The following is a 24,118-nucleotide window of genomic DNA, read 5'->3' as shown; positions in this document are numbered from 1 at the left end:
AACCTAACAAGTGACAGAGAAGATAGATGTTGCTCTGCCATAGCAGGAGCACATCTTTTAGATTTACTAGCCTGCCACATTACTGGAAAGGACAGTGTAAGGGCCGTTTTGCTCAGGGTTCAGTCGAAGTAGAGATTTGAAAGTTCTTGGATCAATGCTCTCATTCAGGCATGGCCGTGGGACAGTTTTCACATCATGGCCACTAATTGGCATGATTGTTTGAACGACTGCAGTAGAAACCCTGCTTTGATGGGAACGGATTGGGCCCAATGGCTGTGGTATACTGATCTGCAGCAGCTGCTGGTGGGCAGGCCTCTTAGGCTACCACCCGGGAAGGATGTACGGCTGTAGGGACCCATTCTACATGACAATGCGGGTCAATTTTCTCTTACACTTTGGCCCTTGAGAGGGCTCAAGTTATTGAAGCATGGTTATTCTGCTGCAGTGCTTTCACTGTGCATCAGGCTAAAATAAAAAAAATCTTTATTTCTATATCTCTGGTTCATGTGAGAGTTGGGCGAGTTTTTGAGGCTTTGTGTGAGGAGCGAGGTTCTCAGCCTCTCAAAGTGGAAATTTTGATTAATTTTGGAATTTTTCAGGACAGATTTCTTAAAGGTTTGACCCTTAACTCCTTGAAGGTTCAAGTGGCAGCATTTACCTGTTATACGAGCCGAGTTCTTGCTGGGTTTTTATCTCCCCCCTCCGGATGTGTCTCGGTTCGTGAAGGAAGTTAAGCATGTTTGTCCTCCCTTGTGGTTACCAGTGTCCTTATGGTAACTTGATCTGAATGTGGATTCCTTTTGAGTCCTACCTTTTCAACTGCAACATTACCTTGAAGACTGTTTGTTCTAGGGGTAATCTGCTCAGCATGTCGAGTTTACGAGCTGCAGGCTTTTTCTTGCCATGAGCCGTTCCTGCCGGACTCTAAGGGTGGTACAGCTTCGGACTCTACCTTCTTTTGGCACAAAGTGGTTTCGGAATTTCATTTGACTGTTTATTTCCCTGACCACACTGGAGAGGAATACAGAGGAGAGTGAATATCGTCTCTTGCATGCTCTGGCTGTCAAGTGGCATCTGATGCAGTCCTTGGAGGTTATTAATCCTCTCAGTAAGTCTGGTCAGCTGTACTCCATGGTGGAGGTATACAGGGTGAGCCAGCGGTGCGGGCAACTATACTCTGTTATTGGATTATGGAAGTCATCAGCGGTTGCCCTTATGCACCCTTCCAGGCATTCTGCTTGATCGTTTGGGCACAGGAGGACGCCGGCCTTAGCATGTGCAATGTTGCTGGGTCCATGGGCAGCTTTGGTACATCCCACTGGTGTGGATTAGCCTGCCCGAGTGAACTGGAAGGAGAAATTCCTATTTACCTGATGACATTTTTTATTTAATTTTAATTTTCTTTCCTCTGAGGAAGACAGGCCGATCCACAGTCCACCCTCGGCTGCCGTCTTGGTTTCAGTTTGTCCGCTAGGTACGAACGACGCAGAGTGTTATATCTGATACTCGTTTGAGGATTGGTAAGTGTCATGACCAGCTCCTTAGCTTAGTAAATGTTAGCTCTTTCCACTGAGCTCAGTGTTCTCACTTGGTTGGAAGCATAAGTGGTTATGTTAAAATATAATGTATATATTATATATAATATAATATATATGTATATACTGTTATTTTTATTTTATTTATATTAGTAAATCTGGTTTTTAATATTTAATGTTATATCCTCTCCTTATATCTCCTTGCATACCTCCCCCCCTCAATTGTTCTCATGTTAATTTGTTATAACTGTTCGATATATTGCTGTTCGATGTAAAACGCCTCCCCAGGCGTCTGTTTGCGTTACACTGTGAACCGATGTGATATCCCTGATGAATGTCGGTCTATAAAAATTTTAAATAAATAAATAAATAATCAGTTTGTCCACAATTTGGATTTTCCCCAGAATACTTGCAGGCTGATGTCAGGACAGGGCTATATGTCCTTGACGTTGGCTTTTACTCTGTCTCCACCTGCTGGTAGAGGTGCATAACCCATTTGTGTGGATTGACCTGCCTGATTGCAGAAGAAAGGAAATTATCAGGTAAGTGTAATTTCTCCTTTTCTTTTCCCTGCAGAGAAGGAAAGCAAACAGCTGTTTGAGATTTGGGGCTCGATCCCTGTGTGCCCATGGTTTCCAACACCCCTGAATACAGAATTAGTACATCACAATGGGAGAAATGTCACTGCCCAGGACACCAAACTCTTCCTGCCCTGTTAGGATTTAGCACAGTGAGTCCTCCTGATGGAATAGAACCTGATGTTCTGGATAATGCTCTTATAGCTTCCTTTTTATTATAATGTGATTTATCCATGTAATGACATTTCATATTCTCTGTCTCTGGTATTAGAGAATATTTTTCAGTTTGAAAACATTGGGGTCTAGGGAGGAAACTGATTCTAGGGGCAACACAGAGGGAACAAATCTGACATTTCTTGGGGAAGAGGGGTCCTGGTATCCCCTCCTCCATGATAAAACAGGAGGATAAATCCAGCTGAGATCTAATGCACACTGAGCCCCTCCACGTGTCACTGACTGTTTCTGGTTTGTGTTTCAGGTGCCGGTGACGTTTGAGGACATCTCTGTCTCTTTCTCCCAGGAGGAGTGGGGGTATTTAGATGAAGGGCAGAAGGAGCTTTACAGGGAGGTGATGAAGGAGAATTATGAGACCCTGATCTCCCTGGGTAAGGATTGCATTATCTGAATCTTTATCAGTCACAGGGGCTGATTTACTGAAGGTCGTCTGTGACTTTTCTCCTGACTCCAGCTCCTGCATTGCTCTGTGTCTGAGCTGGCACCTGAGATTGGGTGTTTGGATCTTCTCAGGTGAGACGGCCCCTACGAGGCAGTCTAGGAATTTATCTCAGATGTGATACATGAGGCACTTGCTGGGGAGCATCCACAAAGTTTCTCAAGGGACTTTACTGAGCCCTCAGCAGCAGGCCCAGGACTACTGATCCCACCTGCTCGGATACAGAACTGAATGGGCCAAATTTTAAAAGCGGTACTTGCACTAAAAGATGAATACGTGGCCGCACGTGAGCGACATGAATTTCAGAGGCAGCTAATTACTTGCTCGTGCTAAAAAAGGGGCGGGGCCAGCAGTTAAGTGTGTAAATCCGGCGGCCGCTGCTTGTGGCGCACTGTTAGCTGCGTATATTTCCTGCTGCTCCTGATGAGGTGTAAGTCTGCAGAAATCACTTTTTAGGACTAACACGATAGGGTGAGGGGTCTTGCTCAACTGGGGGGAGTGCAGGATGAAAAACTAGAAGGGTCTGGATAACCCTGAGATAGACTGGGCAAACTGGTGGGCTAATGGGTAAAACTGGGAATGGCTTTAACCTGAGCATGTTTTAAAATCCTCTTCCCTGCAAGCATTAAAGCCGACAAATTCTTAAGGAAGGAATGTGCTTTACATCTGCTCGAGTACACATGCTGGGCGTATTTTACATCATACACACGTACTTGTGCACGTGATTTAAAACTCTAGTGTATCTTTGCTCATTAGCCCCCATGTACACATATGGTCGCATGCATTCTTGTTTTACAATTAGCTGAACATGAACAGCAGGATGCAAGAGGTCTGAGCTTGCTTCATGACTGTCTTTACTCCGTAACATACTTAGCCTTGCACTGATATAATAGGGAGGTTTCAGCTTGTCTGCATACTTCTAGCTGTCTCATGGCCATTTTTCCCTTCTCCCCTACCTATGGATCCATTCTCCTTCCCCTTCCTGATGCTAACCCTACCCAATCTCATTCCCCACTTCTGTCCATTGGGAACATCAGGTACCCTCTCAGCCTCCCATATTCTCCACCTCCTCGGCCATTCTGTCTTCTGCCTTGTCCATTGCTTTACAAAGTTTTCTTCCTCTCACCCTAGGAGAATCTCACTGTCTTTACTGTCATCATACCTGCCCTTCTCTGGATATCAATCTCAGTCCTCTCGCTCTGCGGTAACTCTCATCCTTCCCCTCCAAGCTTATCCTACCCCCCACTCTCCTCCCTCTTCTCTCCCTCTCAGGTTTTATCTATGGAGTATCCGCTCTGTTTCCAGCAAGCTCGCCTACATTCCTGACCTCTTATCTCTCATTCTCTCCATCTTCTCTCTCTCTTCTGTTTATCCTGCTGTTATTTTTTATATTCTGTTACAGTTTTCATCTCCAACACTTCCATGAGCTAATTCCAGGCATCCACCACACTCTGTGACCAAAAAATATCTCTTGATATTATTCCTAGTCTCCCCCCTTGGAACTTTGCTCTACAAATTATTTTCCATTCAAAAGACATTTACTTCTTGAGCATTATTACCTTTCAGGAATGTAAGTGTCTCTATCCTATCTCCCCCTTTCTCCTCCTCTAGGTTATACGTATTTAGGAGCTCATCTCATAAGGCTTTTGGTGTAAACCCCATTGTTAGAAGTTTTTCATGGTCGGTCAGAAATGCGCTGCTCTGTCACTGTGTGAAACTGCCAGAGCAGTGAGTATAGGATCAGAAACCCTAATCCATTTGCATGGTGACTAATGCATGATTAATGTCTTCTTCTATCACCAGCAAGTGATGAGGTCACACAGCACATAAAAGAGGAGAATCAAGAAGAACATCCTATGGAAGCAGGACTGATCCCAAGAGAATCAGGAAATGTCTTTGAGAATGTTTCACAGGGGACTGAGAGGAGAAACACAAGGAATAGTCAGCAGGAGTCTAAGAAGAAGCAGGGAGAGCCGACAGGAGACTCACGGGAGGGAGTCACTGCATGTGAGATGGAGGTCAAAGTCATCCCTGTGCAGCAGAGACACGGGAGCACAGAGTGCCCCTTCCAGAGCAATAACAGTGATCAAAAGGCTTCTGACCTTAAACAGAGGGAGGAGAAATGCTTACCGTGTGACTACTGTGGTAAAAGCTTTGGTGAGGAATCACATTTAATATTGCACCAGAAATCCCACCCACTCCAACCATTATTTCTTTGCAATAAATGTGGGAAAAGCTTCAGTCAAAAGAAAAATCTAAAAGTGCACCTAAATATACATAAAACAGAGCAAACCGTCTTCTCTCGTGACTGGAGGCAAAGTTTAATTAGTAAGTATAACCTAACCTTACATCACAAAATCCACACTGGAGGGAGACCCTTCTCTTGCACTAAATGTGGAAAATGTTTTATTAGGAAGAAAAACCTCACACATCACCATCAACTCCATATTGGAAAAAAACCATTTACCTGCGCTGAATGTGGGAAAAGCTTCCGTCGTAAGGATAAGCTAATGTTACACCAGGGCATCCACCCAGGTGAGAGACCATTCTCCTGTACTGAATGTGGAAAACGTTACATTAGCAAATACTTCTCCCCACACCAGAAACTCCACACCGGTGAGAAACCATTCTCATGTACGGAATGTAACAAAAGCTTCCATGAGAAGGGTGTGCTCACAAAACACATGAGAATCCACACAGGGGAGCGACCATTCTCATGTACGGAATGTAACAAAAGCTTCCATGAGAAGGGTGTGCTCACAAAACACATGAGAATCCACACAGGGGAGCGACCATTCTCATGTACGGAATGTAACAAAAGCTTCCCTGAGAAGGGTGTGCTCACAAGCCACATGAGAATCCACACAGGGGAGCGACCATTCTCATGTAGTGAATGTAATAAAAGCTTCACCTGGAAGGGTTCCCTCACAACACACATGAGCATTCACACAGGGGAACGACCATTCTCCTGTACTGAATGTAATAAAAGCTTCATGGGACGGGTTGACCTCACAAGACACATGAGAATCCACACAGGGGAGCGACCATTCTCATGTACGGAATGTAACAAAAGCTTCCCTGAGAAGGGTGTGCTCACAAGCCACATGAGAATCCACACAGGGGAGCGACCATTCTCATGTAGTGAATGTAATAAAAGCTTCACCTGGAAGGGTTCCCTCACAGCACACATGAGAATTCACACAGGGGAACGACCATTCTCCTGTACTGAAGGTGGAAAACGTTACATTAGCAAATACTTCTCCCCACACCAGAAACTCCACACCGGTGAGAAACCATTCTCATGTACGGAATGTAATAAAAGCTTCATGGGACGGGGTGACCTCACAAGACACATGAGAATCCACACAGGGGAGCGACCATTCTCATGTACGGAATGTAACAAAAGCTTCCCTGAGAAGGGTGTGCTCACAAGCCACATGAGAATCCACACAGGGGAGCGCCCATTCTCATGTAGTGAATGTAATAAAAGCTTCACCCAGAAGGGTTCCCTCACAACACACATGAGAATTCACACAGGGGAGCGACCATTCTCATGTACTGAATGTAATGTAAGCTTCATGGCACAGGGTACCCTCACAAAACACATGAGAATCCACACAGGGGAGGAACCATTCTCAATCACTGAATGTAATAAAAGATTCCCTGAGAAGAATACCCTCACAAAACACATGAAAATCCACACAGGGGAGCGACCATTTTCATGTACTGAATGTAATAAAAGATTCCCTGAGAAGGGTGCACTCACAAAACACATGAGAATCCACACAGGGGTGCGACCATTCTCATGTACTGAATGTAATAAAAGATTCCCTGAGAAGGGTGCACTCACAAAACACATGAAAATCCACACAGGGGAGCGACCATTCTCATGTACTGAATGTAATAAAAGCTTCCCTGTGAAGGGTGCCCTCACAACACACATGAGAATCCACACAGGGGAGCGACCATTCTCATGTACTGAATGTAATAAAAGTTTCACTGTGAAAGGTAACCTCACAAAACACATGAGAATCCACACAGGAGAGCGACCATTCTCATGTACTGAATGTAATAAAAGCTTCCCTGTGAAGGCATCCCTCACAAAACACATAAGAATCCACACAGGGGAGTGACTATTCTCATGCATTGAATGTAATAAAAGCTTCATGCAGAAGGTTCATCTCACAACACACATGAAAACTCACACATAAGAGAGGCCATTCTCATGGATTAAATATGGAAGGTCCTTTATTAGGAAGCAAAATCTCTCAAAACACCAGAAAATCCATTTGCCCCCCTAGAAACCATTTACATGACCTCCATGTGGGTAAAGCTTTCATGCTAAACATACACTTAGGGGTAGATTTTCACAGCAGTGCATGCGCCAAACTTGCAATATATGCACGGCGAGTGTGAAAAATGTTTTCTTACTACGGCAGACCTCTCCCAACACCCGAAAATCCACACAGGAGAAAGACCCTTCTCATGTACCAAATGTGGAAAATGTACATTAGGGAGTCTGCGCCCTCACCACACCAGAATGTCCACATTGGAGTCTTAAGTGGAAGAAAAGCTTCCTTGCTAAGTTTACATTAATCTCAAACAGGAAAGTTTTAACAGATGAGAGACCTTTTTCATATAATGAGTGTAATAAAACATTCTCACAGAAGACATGAAAATTCACGCAGGGGAGACCTGAGATCATCCCCAATAAACCCTGGCTTACAAAGGAGGTTCATTCTGATCAAGGTCTGCAGAAACTCATATGGAGACCCTGCCCCGAGAGAAACCATTCTCATGCAATAAATGTAGAAGATGCTTCATTAGGAACGCTCGCCTCTCCCCGTTCCCAAAAATGCACACAGGTGACACGTGATGACATTTAACAAATGCTGCAAAGACCAAGAAAATGTGCCAGAACAATACAGAAATTGTTTGAATTATACTGAGTGCCACGGGTCTGATGTATCGAGACGCTCCCTGTGCATAGAACTCCCCATGGACTCCAGCAGGAAATTCCCTTTCACACAATGTGAGTGCTATGAGGGCATTAGCAGTGAATTGGAGAGACTAGGATCACACTCAGCCAGGGGCACTGTCACCCAGCAGTCTCCTCCATCTCTCCTGCCCCATTAATCTGATGCTGCTGCAGCTTTACTCCTTGTTGGCTGATGGGAGGGCAGTCGCATGCTGCCTTCTCGTTCTGGCCCATGCAGGCCAATGCATGCACATTTCTACCTTCTTCCAGCCCTCGCACGACCATGCAAGAGCAGCTTGAGGCTACTTCCACCTTCTGACCCTTGCAGGTTGGTACCAGTGTGGAATTAAGGGCTTTGTGCTATGGGCAGAGCTGGTTCAAGGGTATTAAATACACTAAGTGAACCTTACTCTTTCTCCCAAAATGATGTCAGGTTCATAGACCCTCCCCTGAGATAAATTCATCATTCATTATGAAACCCACCACTACCATCTCAGTACAATCCTGTAACAATGCGTATTGTTAAATATGAAACTGCTTTATAAATATACAAATATGTGTCAGAAATCATGTCGGCATCTAATGAAGGGGTAAGCTCAGAGTTTGGGGTTTTTTGGACGGGTTAGACAAAGGTTGCCAACTTTTCCACCAACCAGGATTACATGCTTGTGTACTGGGTGCCTCCCCTTATTTGCATGTAATTACATTTATTTACCCCTCAGCCCCTGAATTTGCCTCCTCTTTTACTCTTCTGTCTGTTCCTTGTGCCACCACTGTCTCTTCCCTCTGCTCTGTTTTATCTCCCTTATCTGCTCTCTCTGCCCTTCTCTCTCCCTTCTGTCTCTTATCCTCCTCCAGGCCCTGTTCCCTCCTCTGTTTCTCCCTCCTACATCCCATGTGCCCATGTTCCCCCTCTCCCCTCCATTCCCTGTGACTGCTCTGTTTGCCCCCCTTATGGGATTATTTTGCTTGAATGTCACTCTTGAACTGAAAGCTACAGAGAGAATGAACGGAGGCATATAGAGAACCAGTTCTGGGCCAGGCCAATTCAGAACCGCTTAACCTGAATTACAAATATGCAGGGATGCAGAGGACTGTGCCTGACACCTAATACCCCTGTACAATTGCTTTGGTGACCTCTGACATAATCCACTTTCAAGGTGTCTCTTCCTACATGGCTGTCCAGTAACGCAGCAAAGCAAAAGATAAAAGGACTGATCCAAGCAAGAGAAGAGACGCTGCCAGCCTGCACTTCTCTCCACTGGACTGTTTACCTAAGAGATATGTCAGGCCATATTATTATCATTTCTATTATCTAATGTATATTCTGATTGATTACCTTCTCTGATTATTGTAATCAGCCCTTTAGTGTTATTTGTACCAATCCCCTTTGTCTAATTATTCCTATAAGCTAATAATAAATCCATTATTTCTTTTACCTGGCACTCAGGTGTTCTAACTCAATGTGTGTGTGTGAGAGAGAGAGAAGAGTATTAAAGTAAACCTTGTTACTGGTGCAAGCCCTGTCAGTCACTAATATAAGGCGAGTGATCCTAGTCTCAGTCTGAATCTGGAACATCCTTCCCTCTTGTTCCCATCCCTACTGCCTCTCTGTTTCCCCTGTGGATTAAGCAGCTCTCTGCTCACCTCCCAGCGCACAGTGGAGCTGACAGTGAGGACTTTTTCTTCTGGGCTGCCAGAGATGCAGAATTTAGAGCAGCTGGGAGCTACTGCCAATGAGGAGGGGGAAACTGAGCAATGGCCCCACCGGTTCGCCCTATACTTCCAGTCACAGCAGGGGAGGTGAGGAGAGGGCCTCATGAAGGTTGAAGAGAGCTGTGCTAGCTGAGCTCCTAACCCCTGTCCTTCCCACTCCCATCTATAAACAGGAAGTGTCACAGGCGCATGAATTTTAGTGTCTAGTCAGTTCTTACCAGACACTGTAGAGGTCCATATAAATCTGGATTGTCTGTTAAATCCAGTGGGAGCACTGAGAGGAGAGGATCACCTTGCTGGCGGCTGGAAAGAATCAGTAAGTACTGCTTGGAGAAATTTTTATAACTTAAAATTATTGGGGAGAACGATACTATTGGGGCATATTATTTAGTGTGTGTATTTTGTTTTAAATAGATAATCAGAAAGTCAGGCATCAAACAGAAGTTTGTGTGTTTTATTTTAAATAGAATGTCAGGCAACAAAAAAGTTTCTGTGTTTTATTTTACATAGAAAGGCAACAAACCCAAAGTTGTGTTACTTTGAATAGGTAATAAGAAGTCAGGCAACAATCCAAAGTTTGTGTTATTTTACATAGTGAGAAAGTTAGGCAACAAACAGAAGTTTATGTGTTTTATTTTAAATAGGCAGTCAGAAAGGCAACAAACCCAAATTTGTGTTATTTTGAATAGGTAGTAAGAAAGTCAGGCAACAAACAGAAGTTTGGGGTAGATTTTCAAAAAGCGCGCCTTCGCGTACTTTTGTTGGCGCATCAGGCGCCAACAAAAGTACGCTGGATTTTAGTAGATACGCGCGTAGCCGCTAAAATCCTGGATCGGCGCGCACAAGGCTACCGATTTCGTGTAGCCGGCGCGCGCCGAGCCGCGCAGCCTACCTCCGTTCCCTCCGAGGCCGCTCCGAAATCGGAGCGGCCTCGGAGGGAATTCGCTATCGCCCTCCCCTCACCTTCCCCTCCCTTCTTCTACCTAACCCCCCCTACCTTTTTGGGGGATTTATGCCTCCCGGAGGGAGAAGAAAATCCCCGCGTGCCAGCAGGCCACTGGCGCGCCTAGACGCAACCTGGGGGCGGTTCCGGAGGGCGCGGCCACGCCCCCGGACCGCCCCTGGCCGAAACGCTGCGTCCCGCCCCGAAAACGCCATGCCAATCGGCCCCGCCCCCGAACACACCCCCCCTCGGAAAACCCCGGGACTTACGCGAGTCCCGGGGCTCTGCGCGCGCCGGCAGGCCTATGTAAAATAGGCGCACCGGCGAGCAGGGCTCTTAAAATCCGCCCCTTTGTGTGTTTTATTTTAAATAGGCAACCAACAAGTTTGTGTGTTTTATTTTAAATAGAAAATCAGGCAACAAACAAGTTTGTGTGTTTTATTTTAAATAGAAAGGCAAAAATCAAGTTTGTGTTATTTTGAATAGGTAGTCAGAAAGTCAGGAACTCTGATTCCAGTCCCCAAGCCTCTCTTCCGGTTCCGGCTTTTGCCCTCTCTGGGCTCTTCTCTGACCTCAGACTGGCCCTGACCACCACCTACTGATGCTTACCTCTGACCTCGGACTGGACCTGATTACTACTCCTTCGGCCTCCCTCACCTAACCCAGGCTGGTCCATCTCCGGTCCCGGCCCCAGTCCTCTCGAACCGGGCTTGACCTGCCTCTCATTCACCCTGGACTCTGTGGCATCTGTCTCTTCTGGCCACTCTCCCAGGACCAGCTATGCAGAGGTCCGCCTAAGAACAGCCAGCCCCGGCACGCAAGGGCTGGTAGTGGCGAAGCTCCTGCAGGCCTCTGTTTCCTGTCTGGCTCACCTCCTAATGGTGGGGACCTGTGGTGCTCATCCCCATAGGTAGCGCCAACATCACCTCTGGCAAAGGGTCCACATTCCATAACAGTGCCTCTCTCTATCCCCTGTGGATTAAGCAGCTCTATATTCTCACCTCTCAGCACACGGTGGAGCTGACAGAGATGTGAAATTTAGAGTAAGAAAAACCTTTGGGTTCTTAAAGATCTCTATAAGAACATAAGAACCTAGCTGAAAGACAATTTAGCGTACAAATGGGTAACTCACCCTCCAAACCCCACAACCTCGCTCAAGGAGTACCACAAGGTTCATCTCTTTCATCTACGCTCTTCAATATATATCTCCTCCCCCTCTGCCATCTCCTTGCTAAACTTAATCTTCCGCACTTCATATATGCCGATGATGTGCAGATACTTATTCCGGTTAAAGACTCTATACACAAAGCCATTGAAACTTGGAAATCCGCCCTCTCTGAAATTAGCAGCCTCCTATCCAACAACTTTCTCGCCCTCAACGCTACTAAAACGGAACTCATCCTTATTTCACCCCCTAACATCTCCCCCACCCATCTTATGACCCCCCCACACACACACAACAATAATCCCTCCACTAACATCACCTTCTCCACCCATGTACGAAGCCTCGGCGTATCCATTGACTGTCACCTTAATTGCAAGAAATTCATCAATAACACCCTTAAAGATTGCTTCTACAAACTGCACACCCTTAAAAGACTCAAACCACTCTTACATCTCAATGACTTCCGTACTATATTACAAGCACTCATTCTATCAAAAATAGATTACTGCAACTCCTTGCTTTTAGGCCTGCCTAAAAACACCATACAGCCTTTACAACTCCTCCAAAATGCAGCTGCCCGAATACTCACCAACACCCACAAAAATGATCACATAACCCCGGTACTCAAACATCTACATTGGTTACCCGTAGCATCTAGAATTACCTTCAAAGCCCTCACTTTAATACACAAATCTCTTCACAACCAGAACATGCACTGGTACAAAGAACACCTCTCCTTTCACAACAGCAATAGACCCACTAGAAAACAATATCTAGCAACATTACACACCCCATCACCTAGGCTTACTAAACTTCGCACCACAAGCGAAAGGGCCCTCTCCCTAGCAGGTCCTTTACTCTGGAATAAACTACCTACCTCCCTCCGCCAAGAAACCTGCCCAAAAAATATTCAGGCAAAACCTGAAGACCTGGTTCTTCAAACACTCATACACCTAACATGCACACAGTCACTAGCACCCCCCCCCCTCCAACTCATTACCTCCCTCCTCTTCCCTCACCCCCCCCCCCATCCTTTCCACCTCCTATCCACACCCTCTCCACTTCACCTGACACTCTCCCATCTCCCCTACACCCCATAAAGTGAAATTACCAGGACAGCATATTGTATATTGTACATAAGAACTTGTTATTCCCACACGTGTTTATATGCCGCCTACAAATGTTGATATCCTTCCTATTTATCAGAATTTCTTTGCCCCCCCCCCCGTTTAGATAGATAACCTCTATCATGCATACCATTTAGTTAATTATTTATTGTATATTCTACTCTGTTAATTGTATGTTTTTAATGTTCCTTGTATATTCTACACTATTAATTGTATGTTTTTTAATGTTCCTTATATAATTATATGATAATTGTAAAGCCTGTTGCTCAGTTCTGTTCTCTGTAAACCGACGAGATGTTCCCAACGTTCGTCGGTATATAAAAGCTATTAAATAAATAAATAAATAAATAAATAAATTGCCATACTGGGTCAGACCAAAGGTCCATCAAGCCCAGCATCCTGATTCCAACAGTGGCCAATCCAGGTCACAGGTACCTGGCAGGATTCCTAAATTACATAAGAACATAAGAAATTGCCAGACTGGGTCCGACCAAGGGTCCATCAAGCCCATCAACCTGTTTCTAGAGATGTGAATCGTGTCCTCGATCGTCTTAACGATCGATTTCGGCTGGGAGGGGGAGGGAATCGTATTGTTGCCGTTTGGGTGTGTAAACTATCGTGAAAAATCGTTAAAATCGTGAGCCGGCACACTAAACCCCCCTAAAACCCACCCCGACCCTTTAAATTAAATCCCCCACCCTCCCGAACCCCCCCCAAATGCTTTAAATTACCTGGGGATCCGGCGGCGGTCCGGAACGGCCCCCTCAATAGAAACGTGTTGTCTTCAGCCGGCGCCATTTTTCAAAATGGCCGCCGCAAAATGGCGGCGGCCATAGACAAAAATGATTCGACGGAGGAGGTCGTTCCGGACCCCCGCTGGACTTTTGGCAAGTCTTGTGGGGGTCAGGAGGCCCCCCCAAGCTGGCCAAAAGTTTCCTGGGAGTCCAGCGGGGTTCCGGGAGCGATTTCTTGCCGCGAATCGTTTTCGTACGGAAAATGGCGCCGGCAGGAGATCGAGTGCAGGAGGTCGTTCAGCGGCGGTCCGGAACCCCCGCTGAACGACCTCCTGCAGTCGATCTCCTGCCGGCGCCATTTTCCGTACGGAAAATGGCGCCAGCCATACGCGTATGGCCGGCGCCATTTTCCGTACGAAAACGATTCGCGGCAAGAAATCGCTCCCGGAACCCCGCTGGACTCCCAGGAAACTTTTGGCCAGCTTGGGGGGGCCTCCTGACCCCCACAAGACTTGCCAAAAGTCCAGCGGGGGTCCGGAACGACCTCCTCCGTCGAATCGTTTTTGTCTATGGCCGCCGCCATTTTGCGGCGGCCATTTTGAAAAATGGTGCCGGCTGAAGACAACACGATTCTATTGAGGGGGCCGTTCCGGACCGCCGCCGTTCTGGACCACCGCCGGATCCCCAGGTAATTTAAAGCATTGGGGGGGGGGTTCGGGAGGGTGGGGGATTTAATTTAAAGGGTCGGGGGTGGGTTTTAGGGGGTTTTAGTGTGCCGGTTTTCCTGCCCTCCCTCTTCCCCCGATTTACGATTTTTTAACGATAAATCGGGGGAATTGGTATTGTATCGTGGCCCTAACGATTTTTTGACGATTTAAAATATATCGGACGATATTTTAAATCGTCAAAAAACGATTCACATCCCTACCTGTTTCCAACAGTGGCCAATCCAGGCTACAAGTACCTGGCAAGTACCCAAACACTAAGTAGATCCCATGCTACTGATGCCAGTAATAGCAGAGGCTATTTCTTAAGTCAACTTGATTAATAGCAGTTAATGGACTTCTCCAAGAACTTATCCAATCCTTTTTTTAAACCCAGCTACACTAACTGTCTTAACCACATCCCCTGGCCTCAAATTCCAGAGCTTAATTGTGCATTGAGTGAAAAAGAATTTTCTCCAATTAGTTTTAAATGTGCCACATGCTAACTTCATGGAATGCCCCCTAGTCCTTCTATTATCTGAAACAGTAAATAACTGATTCATATTTACCCGTTTTAGGCCTCTCATGATTTTAAAGACCTCTATCATATCCCCCCTCAGCCTTATCTTCTCCAAGCTGAACAGCCCTAAACTCTTTAGCCTTTCCTCATAGGGGAGCTGTTCCATCCCCTTTATCATTTTGGTTGCCCTTCTCTGTACCTTCTCCAGTGCAACTGGATGCAGCGACCAGAATTTTACACAGTACTCACAGTGCGGTCTCACCATGGACTAATTCAGATACATTATGACATTTTATTCACCATTCTGTTTGCCTTTTTGACTGCCGCAGCACACTGAGCCAACGATTTCAATGTATTATCCATTATGACGTCTAGATCTTTTTCCTGGTTGGTAGTTCCTAATGTAAAATCTAACTCCGTGTAACTACAGCATGGGTTATTTTTTCTTATATGCATCATCTTGCACTTGTCCATATAATATTTCATCTGCCATTTGGATGCCCAATCATCCAGTCTCGCAAGGTCCTCCTGCAATTTATCACAATCCGCTTGTGATTTAACTACCCTAAATAATTTTGTATCATCTGCAAATTTGATTACCTCACTCACCATATTCCTTTCCAGATCATTTATAAATATATTGAAAAGCACCAGTTCAAGTACACATCCCTGAGGCATTCCACTGTTTACACTTTTCCACTGAGAAAATTGACCATTTAATCCTACTCTCTATTTCCTATTTTATAACCAGTTTGTAATCCACAAAAGGACATCGCCTCCTATCCCATGACTTTTTAGTTTTCTTAGAAGCCTCTCATAAGGAACTTTGTCAAATGCCTTCTGAAAATCCAAAAACATTACAGCTACCAGTTCACCTTTATTTATTTATTTATTTATTTATTTATTTATTTATTTGCTTTTATATACCGACATTCGTTGGGGTACATCACATCGGTTCACATTATAACTGGATAATGGCATAACGGGAGTCATACCATTTTACATTGTAACATTAATAAATGCATAGGAACATTTTAACAGTGAGAAACACAGGTTAACAGTTTAATAGTGAAGAGTAGAGGAACAAAGGGATAGTATTTGTACATATTAACAATTGAGGAGAACCTTTTACATGTTTTTTTTTTATTTTTGTCATACTTATTATATGTGAACAGGCTTCATTTTGAGTTAGAGGAGGGCAGGGGGGAGGGAGGGAGGAGGGGAGAGCTAAGTTGTTGGTTGGTAGGCTTTCTGGAACAGCCATATTTTCAGATGTTTTTTGAAGGTCTGGAGAGAGGGTTCCAGTCTGAGGTGGGAGGGTAACTGGTTCCAGAGGGTCGGACCGGCTACTGAGAAGGAGCGATGTCTGGTGGAAGACAGGTGAGCATGTTTAGTGTGAGGAATGACCAGGAGGCCTGTGTTTTGGGAGCGTAGGCATTTCTGGCTTTGATGAAGTTGGGGAGGGTTTTTAGACCATTTGGTTTTATGGTTGTTGATGATTTTGTGTAATACAGTGAGGGTTTTGTATTGTGATCGGTGTGAGGTGGGGAGCCAGTGTAAGGCTTTTAGAGTGGGGTGATGTGGGAGGATCTGTTGGCGTTTGTGAGGGATCTTGCTGCTGCGTTTTGGAGTAGCTGGAGTGGTTTAATGGTGGAGGAGGGTAGACCGAGGAGGAGGGAGTTGCAGTAATCAATCTTCGATAGTATGAGGGATTGGAGAAATGTGCGGTAGTCGTGGTGGAAAAGCAGTGGTTTGAGCTTCCTGAGGATTTTTAATTTGTAGAAACCTTCTTTGATTGTGTGGTTGATGTGTTTCTTCAAGTTGAGGGAGGTGTCCAGGTGGAAGCCTAGGTCTCTGATCTCATTGGAGAGGGTGGAGGGTGGCTGGTTGGGGGGGTTGTCATTGCTGGAGTTGGAGGGGTATTTGTTTGATAGGAGGAGGATTTCGGTTTTTTTGTGGTTGAGGGTGAGTGATATCTGTGTGAGGAGATTTGATATTTGTAAGGAGAGCAAGGTCCAGAGGGAGATGGTGTTAGTTATGCTTTCTTTGACGGGGAGGAGAATCTGGACGTCGTCAGCATAGATGAAGTAGGTGAGGTCGAGACTGGAGAGGAGTTTACAGAGAGGGAGCATGTATATGTTGAATAGTGTAGATGAGAGGGAGGAACCTTGAGGGACTCCGTGGGGGAGTGGAAATTGTTCGGATTCACTGTTGTTGAATTGAACTTTGAATAATCGGTTGGATAAGTAAGATCGAAACCAGTTGAGGGTTGTTTCGGTGAGGCCAATCTCCATGAGGCGGGTCATTAGTATCCACATGTTTGTTAACCCCTTCAAAAAAATGAAGCAAATTTGTGAGGCAAGACTTCCCTTGGGTAAATCCATGCTGACTGCTCCATTAAAACATGTCTTTCTATATGCTCTGTGATTTTGATCTTTAGAATAGTTTCCGCTATTTTTTCCAGCACTGAAGTCAGGCTCACCATTCTATGGTTTCCCGGATCATGCCTGGAGCCCTTTTTAAATCTTGGGGTTACATTGGCCACGGAACAGTCTTCAAGGAAAAATGGATATTTTTAATGATAGGTTAAAAATTTAAGTAATAGATCTGAAATTTCATTTTTTTTACTTCCTTCAGAACCCTGAAGTACATACCTTCCGGTCCAGGTGATTTCCTACTCTTTAGTTTGTCAATCTGGCACACTACATCTTACAGGTTCACAGTGATTTATTTATTTATTTATTTATAACTTTTCTATACCGAAGTTCAAATAACAGAGTTACTTATCACTACGGTTTACATTTCAACCATAAAACAGACAGTAAAAAATTTGTCTTACAATGAACAAGGAGGAAATAACTTGGATACAACTTAAGCAAGGGGAAAACTAAGTATCAAACTAGTAAAAACTGGATGATTGAAATTTCCGTCAAAATGTTTTGTTAATTACCAGGGTAAGAAATTTTCCTTTAATGAGCCATCCCACCTGGAGAATTTTTTAAGGGATAAAGCTAGACTAGGAATGATTGCCAATCAGTCAGAAACATCGGTTGTTTAAACATAAATAGAATTCACTCCCTTATAGTTTGAAATAATGTGAAATTTATGGTTTAAGTCAGGACCCCCCACATTATAGTTCACATGAGAGATATATTGAGATGTTTGTTTATTTGGTTTGTTTTCTTTGTGATTTATGAATGTCTCATAATGTGATTACCTACATTATATGAAAATACAATGTTGTATTATTTTTTAATTTGAAAAAAATTGAATAAAGAGATAATAACAAAAAAAACAAAAAAAACTGGATGATTGGGGTAGTGGGCCAACTGGGATGGGGAGATTGACTGGTGGGAGGGGTGAGGGAAGGTGGTTACTACATCTTTATTGGAAATCAAATGCATAAATTGAAAGCCTAGGCGGTAAAAATATACGTAGGAAAAAAGCTTGGGAAGAGATGGTCCATGGAGGTTGTAGCGGGGACGAGTAGATTATGGGAAAGCTTGTCTGAACAGAAGAGTCTTAAGTCTCTTCTTGAAAGTAATTGGGCATTGTTCAAGCCTAAGGTCGGGTGGGAGCAAATTCCACTGTTTGTGACCTGCGGAGGAAAGAGCTCTTTTACTTAAAGAAGTTTTGATTGTAGGTGCTTGAAGAGTGCCTCTCTGCGCTAATCTCTGAGGTCGGGCTGAGGTATGAAGTTGCAGGGGGGTCGAGAGGTCCAGCGGAGAGATGTTAAAAATGGCTTGGGTGATTGATAAAAGCTTGTAGAGGATCCTAAATTTGACTGGTTTAGTTGATTTAGTTGATTTGGTTTAGTTGATCTGACTCATCACCCTTGAAAGCCATCTCTGAAACCAGTATCTCCCCAACATCCTCATTAGTGAACACAGAAACAAAGAATTAATTTAGTCTTTCTAGAATGGTCTTATCTTCCCTAACAGCCAATTTAACCCCTTGGTCATCTAATGGTCCAACTGACTCCTTCGCAGGCTTCCTGCTTCAGATATATTTTTAAAAGTTTTTATTATGCGTTTTTGCCTCTACTGCCAACTTCATTTCAAATTCTCTTTTAGACTGTGTTATCAATCTTTTACACTTAACTTGACAATGCTTATGCTTTTTCCTATTTTCTTCAGATGGATCCTTCTTCCAATTTTTGAAGGATGTTTTTTTTTGGCTAAAATAGCTTCTTTTGTTGTGGTCCCGACCGCTCCTCTCATGTTCGGGGTCAGGCCCGCTTACCGCCTCTTCTGCCCACACAGGAGTCCACCGGGTTCCAGGCCCATCAGGGTCTCCGTCCGAGGAGTTCCCATGAGGAGGACGCCATTACAGGCCTTTTTCCGTCTGGCCTCGCGCGCGCGAGGAGGGCTCTCTTGAGCGCTCAGCTACCGGAGGTCCGGCTCTGGTCCGTCCGCTGACGTCACGCCCTGCTCCCGATTTAACCGGCGTCCAGCCCTCCCTTAGACGCCTTGCAACGAGGTTCCTTGCTGACTAGTTGCTTCCTGTTCCTGTTCCTGCTTGCTGTGTCTCATTGTCTTCCTGGTTCCTGATCCCGGTTTGCCTAACGGACTTCTCTGCTAGCCTGCTGCCTGCCTTGATCCCGGTTTGCCTAACGGACTTCTCTGCTAGCCTGTTGCCTGCCTTGATCCCGGTTTGCCTAACGGACTTCTCTGCTAGCCTGCTGCCTGCCTTGATCCCGGTTTGCCTAACGAACTTCTCTGCTAGCCTGCTGCCGCCTTGATCCCGGTTAGCCACGGACTTCTCTGCCAGCCTGACGCTGGCTCTGATCCCGGGGTTCCTCGCGGCCTACTCTGCTAACCAGCCGCCCGCCGCTACCTTGCTCCGCGGCTGTCCAGCCTCCGTTTCTCCGCTGGCTCTGACTCCGCCCTATTCTCTGAACTGCCTGCCAGCACACAACCTGCTTCCTCCTGATAGTCCTCCTTGTACCACCTGACCTCTCTCCTGGCCTCCTTTGGACTTGCTTTCTCTGGACTATCTTGTCTGTTCTACTCCTTAGGGCCTGGGTTCCTATGGGCTCCTCCCAGGGGAATTCCAGGCTCCGGGTGTCCGTGCCAGGTCTTGACTCCGCCCCCCGGTCTGCGCTGTGTTACCTGCAGGCCGGCCCAAGGGTCCACTTCCCACCTTACCGCAGCCTAGTCACAACAGTTTGCAAGGCCATGGACCCAGCGGAGGCTCCCAGTCTACAGGCCATCCCGGGAATGGCACAACGCCTCCAACAACAACAGCATTGCATTGATGCTCTTGCTGCCACTGTGGAACAGCTGGTTTCCCGCCTGGAGGCACAACCACCGGAACCAGTCCCAGCTCCGCCTCCCGCTCCTGTTCTCAGCTCTACATCGGTAACCCAGTTGCCTGCTCCGACTCGCTATGCTGGGGACACCAAAGCATGCCGATGCTTCCTGAACCAATGCTACGTCCGGTTCACCCTGCTGCCAGCACAGTTCCCCTCGGACTCTGTCAAGGTAGCTTATATTTTCTCGTTAATGGACGGTAAAGCACTGGACTGGGCTTCTCCCATGTGGGAGCGGCAGGACCCTCTTCTACATAACCTCCAAGAGTTCGTTCTTAACTTCCGCCAGGCTTTTGATGACCCTGCTCGTCAGACCACAGCCGCCTCTGAACTTTTGCACCTTATGCAAGGGGTGCGTTCTGTGGCGGACTATACTATTGATTTCCGCACCCTTGCCACGGAGGTCGGTTGGCGGGACGACTGCCTTAGGGGGATCTTTCTTGAGGGCCTGTCTAGCCGCATCAAGGATGAGCTGGCCGGCCGTGATCTTCCGGATGACCTCAATGAGTTAATCGACATAGTTGGCAGGGTGGATCGTCGACTCCAACAACGAGATAAGGAGATGCGCTCCTCTCGAAGGTCTCCACCCGCCTCTCAGGCTCACGCCCGGCCCACGGGGCCCAGGGCACCACCTTCTCCCTCCACACCGGGGGAACCAATGCAACTGGGCAGGGCTCCGTTGACTGCGGAGGAGAAGAGGAGACGCCGGTCCCAGGGTCTTTGTCTCTACTGTGGAGGGAACGGTCACTTTCTCTCCACTTGCCCGGAGCGTCCGGGAAACGACCGTGCCTAGGTCATCCTGAGGAGCTACTCATAGGCTATACATGCTCAGCTCCTCAATGCACCATGCCGGTGAAACTCAAATACCCCAGAGGGGAACTTCTGACTTGAGCCTTCATCGACTTTATAGCAACTTTATAGTAGCGGACTTGGTGAATCAGCTTTCGCTACCCACACAGCCCACGGACCCTCCTTTGCACATCTCCTCTATCTGAGGTACCTTGCTTCCTGGGACCATCTCCTGCTGCACCAGCCCTTTGACTCTCCAGACCGGACTGCTCCACTCGGAGGAGATTTCGCTGCTCATTTTGGAACGGGCAGTCCATCCCCTGATCCTTGGACTACCGTGGCTATGCCGCCACTCCCCTGTGATTCAATGGGACACCCTCCAGTTGACCCAGTGGAGTCCCTTCTGCTTCTCACACTGCCTACAGATCCCTCATCCTCCATCATCGGTCCAGCTATGTTCTTCTCTCCTACTGCCAGAGCCGTACCAAGCCTTCGCAGATGTATTCTCTAAGGAGATGGCTGAAATCCTCCCTCAACACCGACCGTTTGACTGCTCTATCGATCTGCTCCCCGGTACCACACCTCCGCGGGGCCGAGTATACCCGCTGTCTCTGCCAGTGACGGCCGCCATGTCCCAGTACATTGTTGAGAACCTTGCTAAAGGCTTCATTCGCCCCTCTCGATCCCCTGCCAGGGCTGGCTTCTTTTTTGTGGGTAAGAAGGACGGTTCGTTCCGCCCATGTATTGACTATCGAGGCCTAAATGCCATTACCAAGAGAGACCGCTACCCACTTCCGCTGATCCCCAAACTCTTGGATACGCTTCAAAGGGCCAAACTCTTCACGAAGCTCGACCTCCGGAGGGCCTATAACCTCGTACGCATCCGCCCCGGAGATGAATGGAAGACTGCCTTCAACACCAGGGATGGGCATTACGAATACTTGGTAATGCCCTTTGGACTCTGTAACGCCCCGGCAGTCTTCCAGAACCTCATGAATGAGGTCCTGCGTGAGACGCTACACTCGCACGTCATCGTGTACTTAGATGACGTGCTGATCTTCTCTAAGGATCTGGAATCCCACCGTCGCCACGTCAGGCAAGTTCTGCAAGCCCTAAGAGACAATCACCTTTAAGCCAAGCTGGAGAAATGCGTCTTCGAGGCAGAGTCGTTACCCTTCCTGGGGTACATCATCTCAGCCACGGGGTTCCAGATGGATCCTGAAAAGGTCTCTGCCATCACGAACTGGCCTCGGCCGGTTGGCCTCAAGGCTCTGCAAAGGTTCTTGGGGTTTGCTAATTTTTACAGACACTTTATCCCTCACTACTCCCATCGAGTCACTCCCCTCACTGCTCTGACCCGTAAGGGAGCCGATGTCAAGTCCTGGCCTGACTCTGCCATCGAGGCCTTCGCAGACTTGAAAGAGGCATTCTTGGCCAACACCTGTCTCCGCCACCCGGACCCAACGCGCCCCTTCATAGTCGAAATGGACGCCTCCAGTGTTGCCGTCGGGGCAGTCCTCAGCCAGCACTCCTCATCGGGCCAACTCCTGCCCTGCTCATACTACTCGAGGAAGTTCTCGCCAGCGGAAGTGAACTACTCCATTGGGGATAAAGAACTTTTGGCCATTAAGCTTGCCTTTGAGGAGTGGAGGCAATGGCTTGAGGGAGCCAACCACCCAATCACAGTGTACATGGACCATAAGAACTTGGAGTTCTTGTCTCAAGCCCAACGCCTGAACCCACGTCAGGCCTGTTGGTCCTTGTTCTTTAGCGCTTTGACTTCACTCTGCGCTACCGCCCTGCTGCTAAGAACGCCCGGGCCGACGCTCTGTCCCGGTCCTCCTTCTCCGAAGAGGATCTAGAGCCTCCCCAGTTCATCCTGGATCCTTCCAAGGTCCAACTGTCAGCCCTGACTGTGCTCTCTCAAGATAGGACCGTGGTTCCCCAACGCAATCGAATGAAGGCACTGCGTTGGGCCCACGACTCTCTCACAGGGGATCATGCCGGTCAAGAACGTACATTGGAGCTCCTTAACCGCTTCTACTGGTGGCCCAGCGTTTGGCAGGACGTCCGGACCTACGTAAATTCATGTCCTACTTGTGCCCAACAGAAGCCTAGCCCAGGACTCCCGTGTGGCCTCCTGCAGCCTCTCCCGATACCCACAGAGCCTTGGACCCATCTCGCCACAGACCTCATGGTCGACCTACCCCTGTCACGTTGGAACACGGTAATTTGGGTCACCGTGGATCGTTTCTCCAAAATGGCCCACTTTGTGCCCTTGCCCAAGTTGCCATCCGTACCCGAACTGGCTCTTCTTTTCGCCCAGCACATCTTTCGAATCCATGGGCTCCCCGTGGACATCTTTCTGAGCGGGGTCCCAATTCACCGCCCGTTATTGGAGGGCCCTCTGCAAATGCTTTAAAGTCCAACTCAGCTTCTCTACCGCCTTTCATCCGCAAAGCAATGGACAATCCGAAAGGATGAACCGCACCCTCAAGACCTTCCTGCGAGCCTTCATTAACGAGAGGCAGGACAACTGGACTGAGCTTCTGCCCTGGGCCGAGTTTGCGTACAACAACCAGTACCACGCCGCCACCGGAGCAATGCCCTTCCAGGTGGTGTATGGAAAGCAGCTCAAACCTCCGCTACCCATCGCCACACCCAGTGCCTCTCCAGCCGCACAACTCACCGCCCAGCAACTACAGGCCCTTTGGCAAACCACCCAGACCAAACTGAGTGATTCTGCCACCTCGGCCAAACAAGTGGCCGACCGTCATCGTCAACCTGCCCCTGTGTACCAGCCCGGGGACCGGGTCTGGCTCAGTACTAAAAACATCCACCTGAGGTTGCCCTCAAGGAGATTCGAGCCCAAATTCTGTGGACCCTTCCGGGTTGCTGAAAGGGTGGGCCTCGTCTCCTACAGTCTGCGGTTGCCGTCCTCCCTACGGATCCACAATGTCTTCCACGTCTCTCTACTGAAGCCACTGGTCCTCTCTCGCTTCCACCGCCGACTCCCTGACACTCCTGCTACGCCCATCGCCGAGGATCCTACGTTACAGGTATCTGAGGTGGTCAATGTACGCTTCTGCAATCGAAGATGGGAGTATCTCCTAGCCTGGGAGGGTTGCGGTGATGAGGATAATATCCTGGAACCTGCCAGCAACATCCTGGACAAGTCCCTCCTTGGGCAGTTTCACCTGGACCATCCTGAAAAGCCGGGGCCTCTGAAGAGGGGCCGTAAAGGGGGGGGGGGTACTGTTGCGGTCCCAACCGCTCCTCTCATGTTCGGGGTCAGGCCCGCTTACCGCCTCTTCTGCCCACCCAGGAGTCCGCCGGGTTCCGGGC

The 24,118-nt window shown here is 47.4% G+C and overlaps 1 protein-coding gene across 1 annotated transcript; it reads left to right on the top strand.

The window, feature by feature from the left end:
• The first annotated feature begins 1,369 nt into the window (after positions 1-1,369).
• On the top strand, positions 1,370-20,777 carry LOC115082671 (zinc finger protein 271-like). Its single transcript, XM_029586866.1, has 3 exons — positions 1,370-2,718; positions 4,590-6,495; positions 19,691-20,777. Exons 1-3 carry the CDS (start codon positions 2,685-2,687, stop codon positions 20,775-20,777), a joined length of 3,027 nt encoding a protein of 1,008 aa, XP_029442726.1. The 5' UTR covers positions 1,370-2,684.
• Positions 20,778-24,118: the final 3,341 nt, after the last annotated feature.

Source organism: Rhinatrema bivittatum, unplaced genomic scaffold (assembly GCF_901001135.1).
Source record: "Rhinatrema bivittatum unplaced genomic scaffold, aRhiBiv1.1, whole genome shotgun sequence".
NCBI lineage: Eukaryota > Metazoa > Chordata > Amphibia > Gymnophiona > Rhinatrematidae > Rhinatrema > Rhinatrema bivittatum.
The sequence above is the reverse complement of the archived record's forward strand: the minus strand, read 5'-3'. Positions and strand labels throughout refer to the sequence as shown.

Coding starts and splice junctions, on each gene's coding strand:
- LOC115082671 (XM_029586866.1), top strand. CDS start 2,685: ATGAAGGAGAATTATGAGACCCTGATCTCCCTGG. Junction 2,719..4,589: donor TGAGACCCTGATCTCCCTGG/GTAAGGATTGCA, acceptor TTCTATCACCAG/CAAGTGATGAGGTCACACAG. Junction 6,496..19,690: donor ATGAAAATCCACACAGGGGA/GCGACCATTTTC, acceptor TCTACTCCTTAG/GGCCTGGGTTCCTATGGGCT.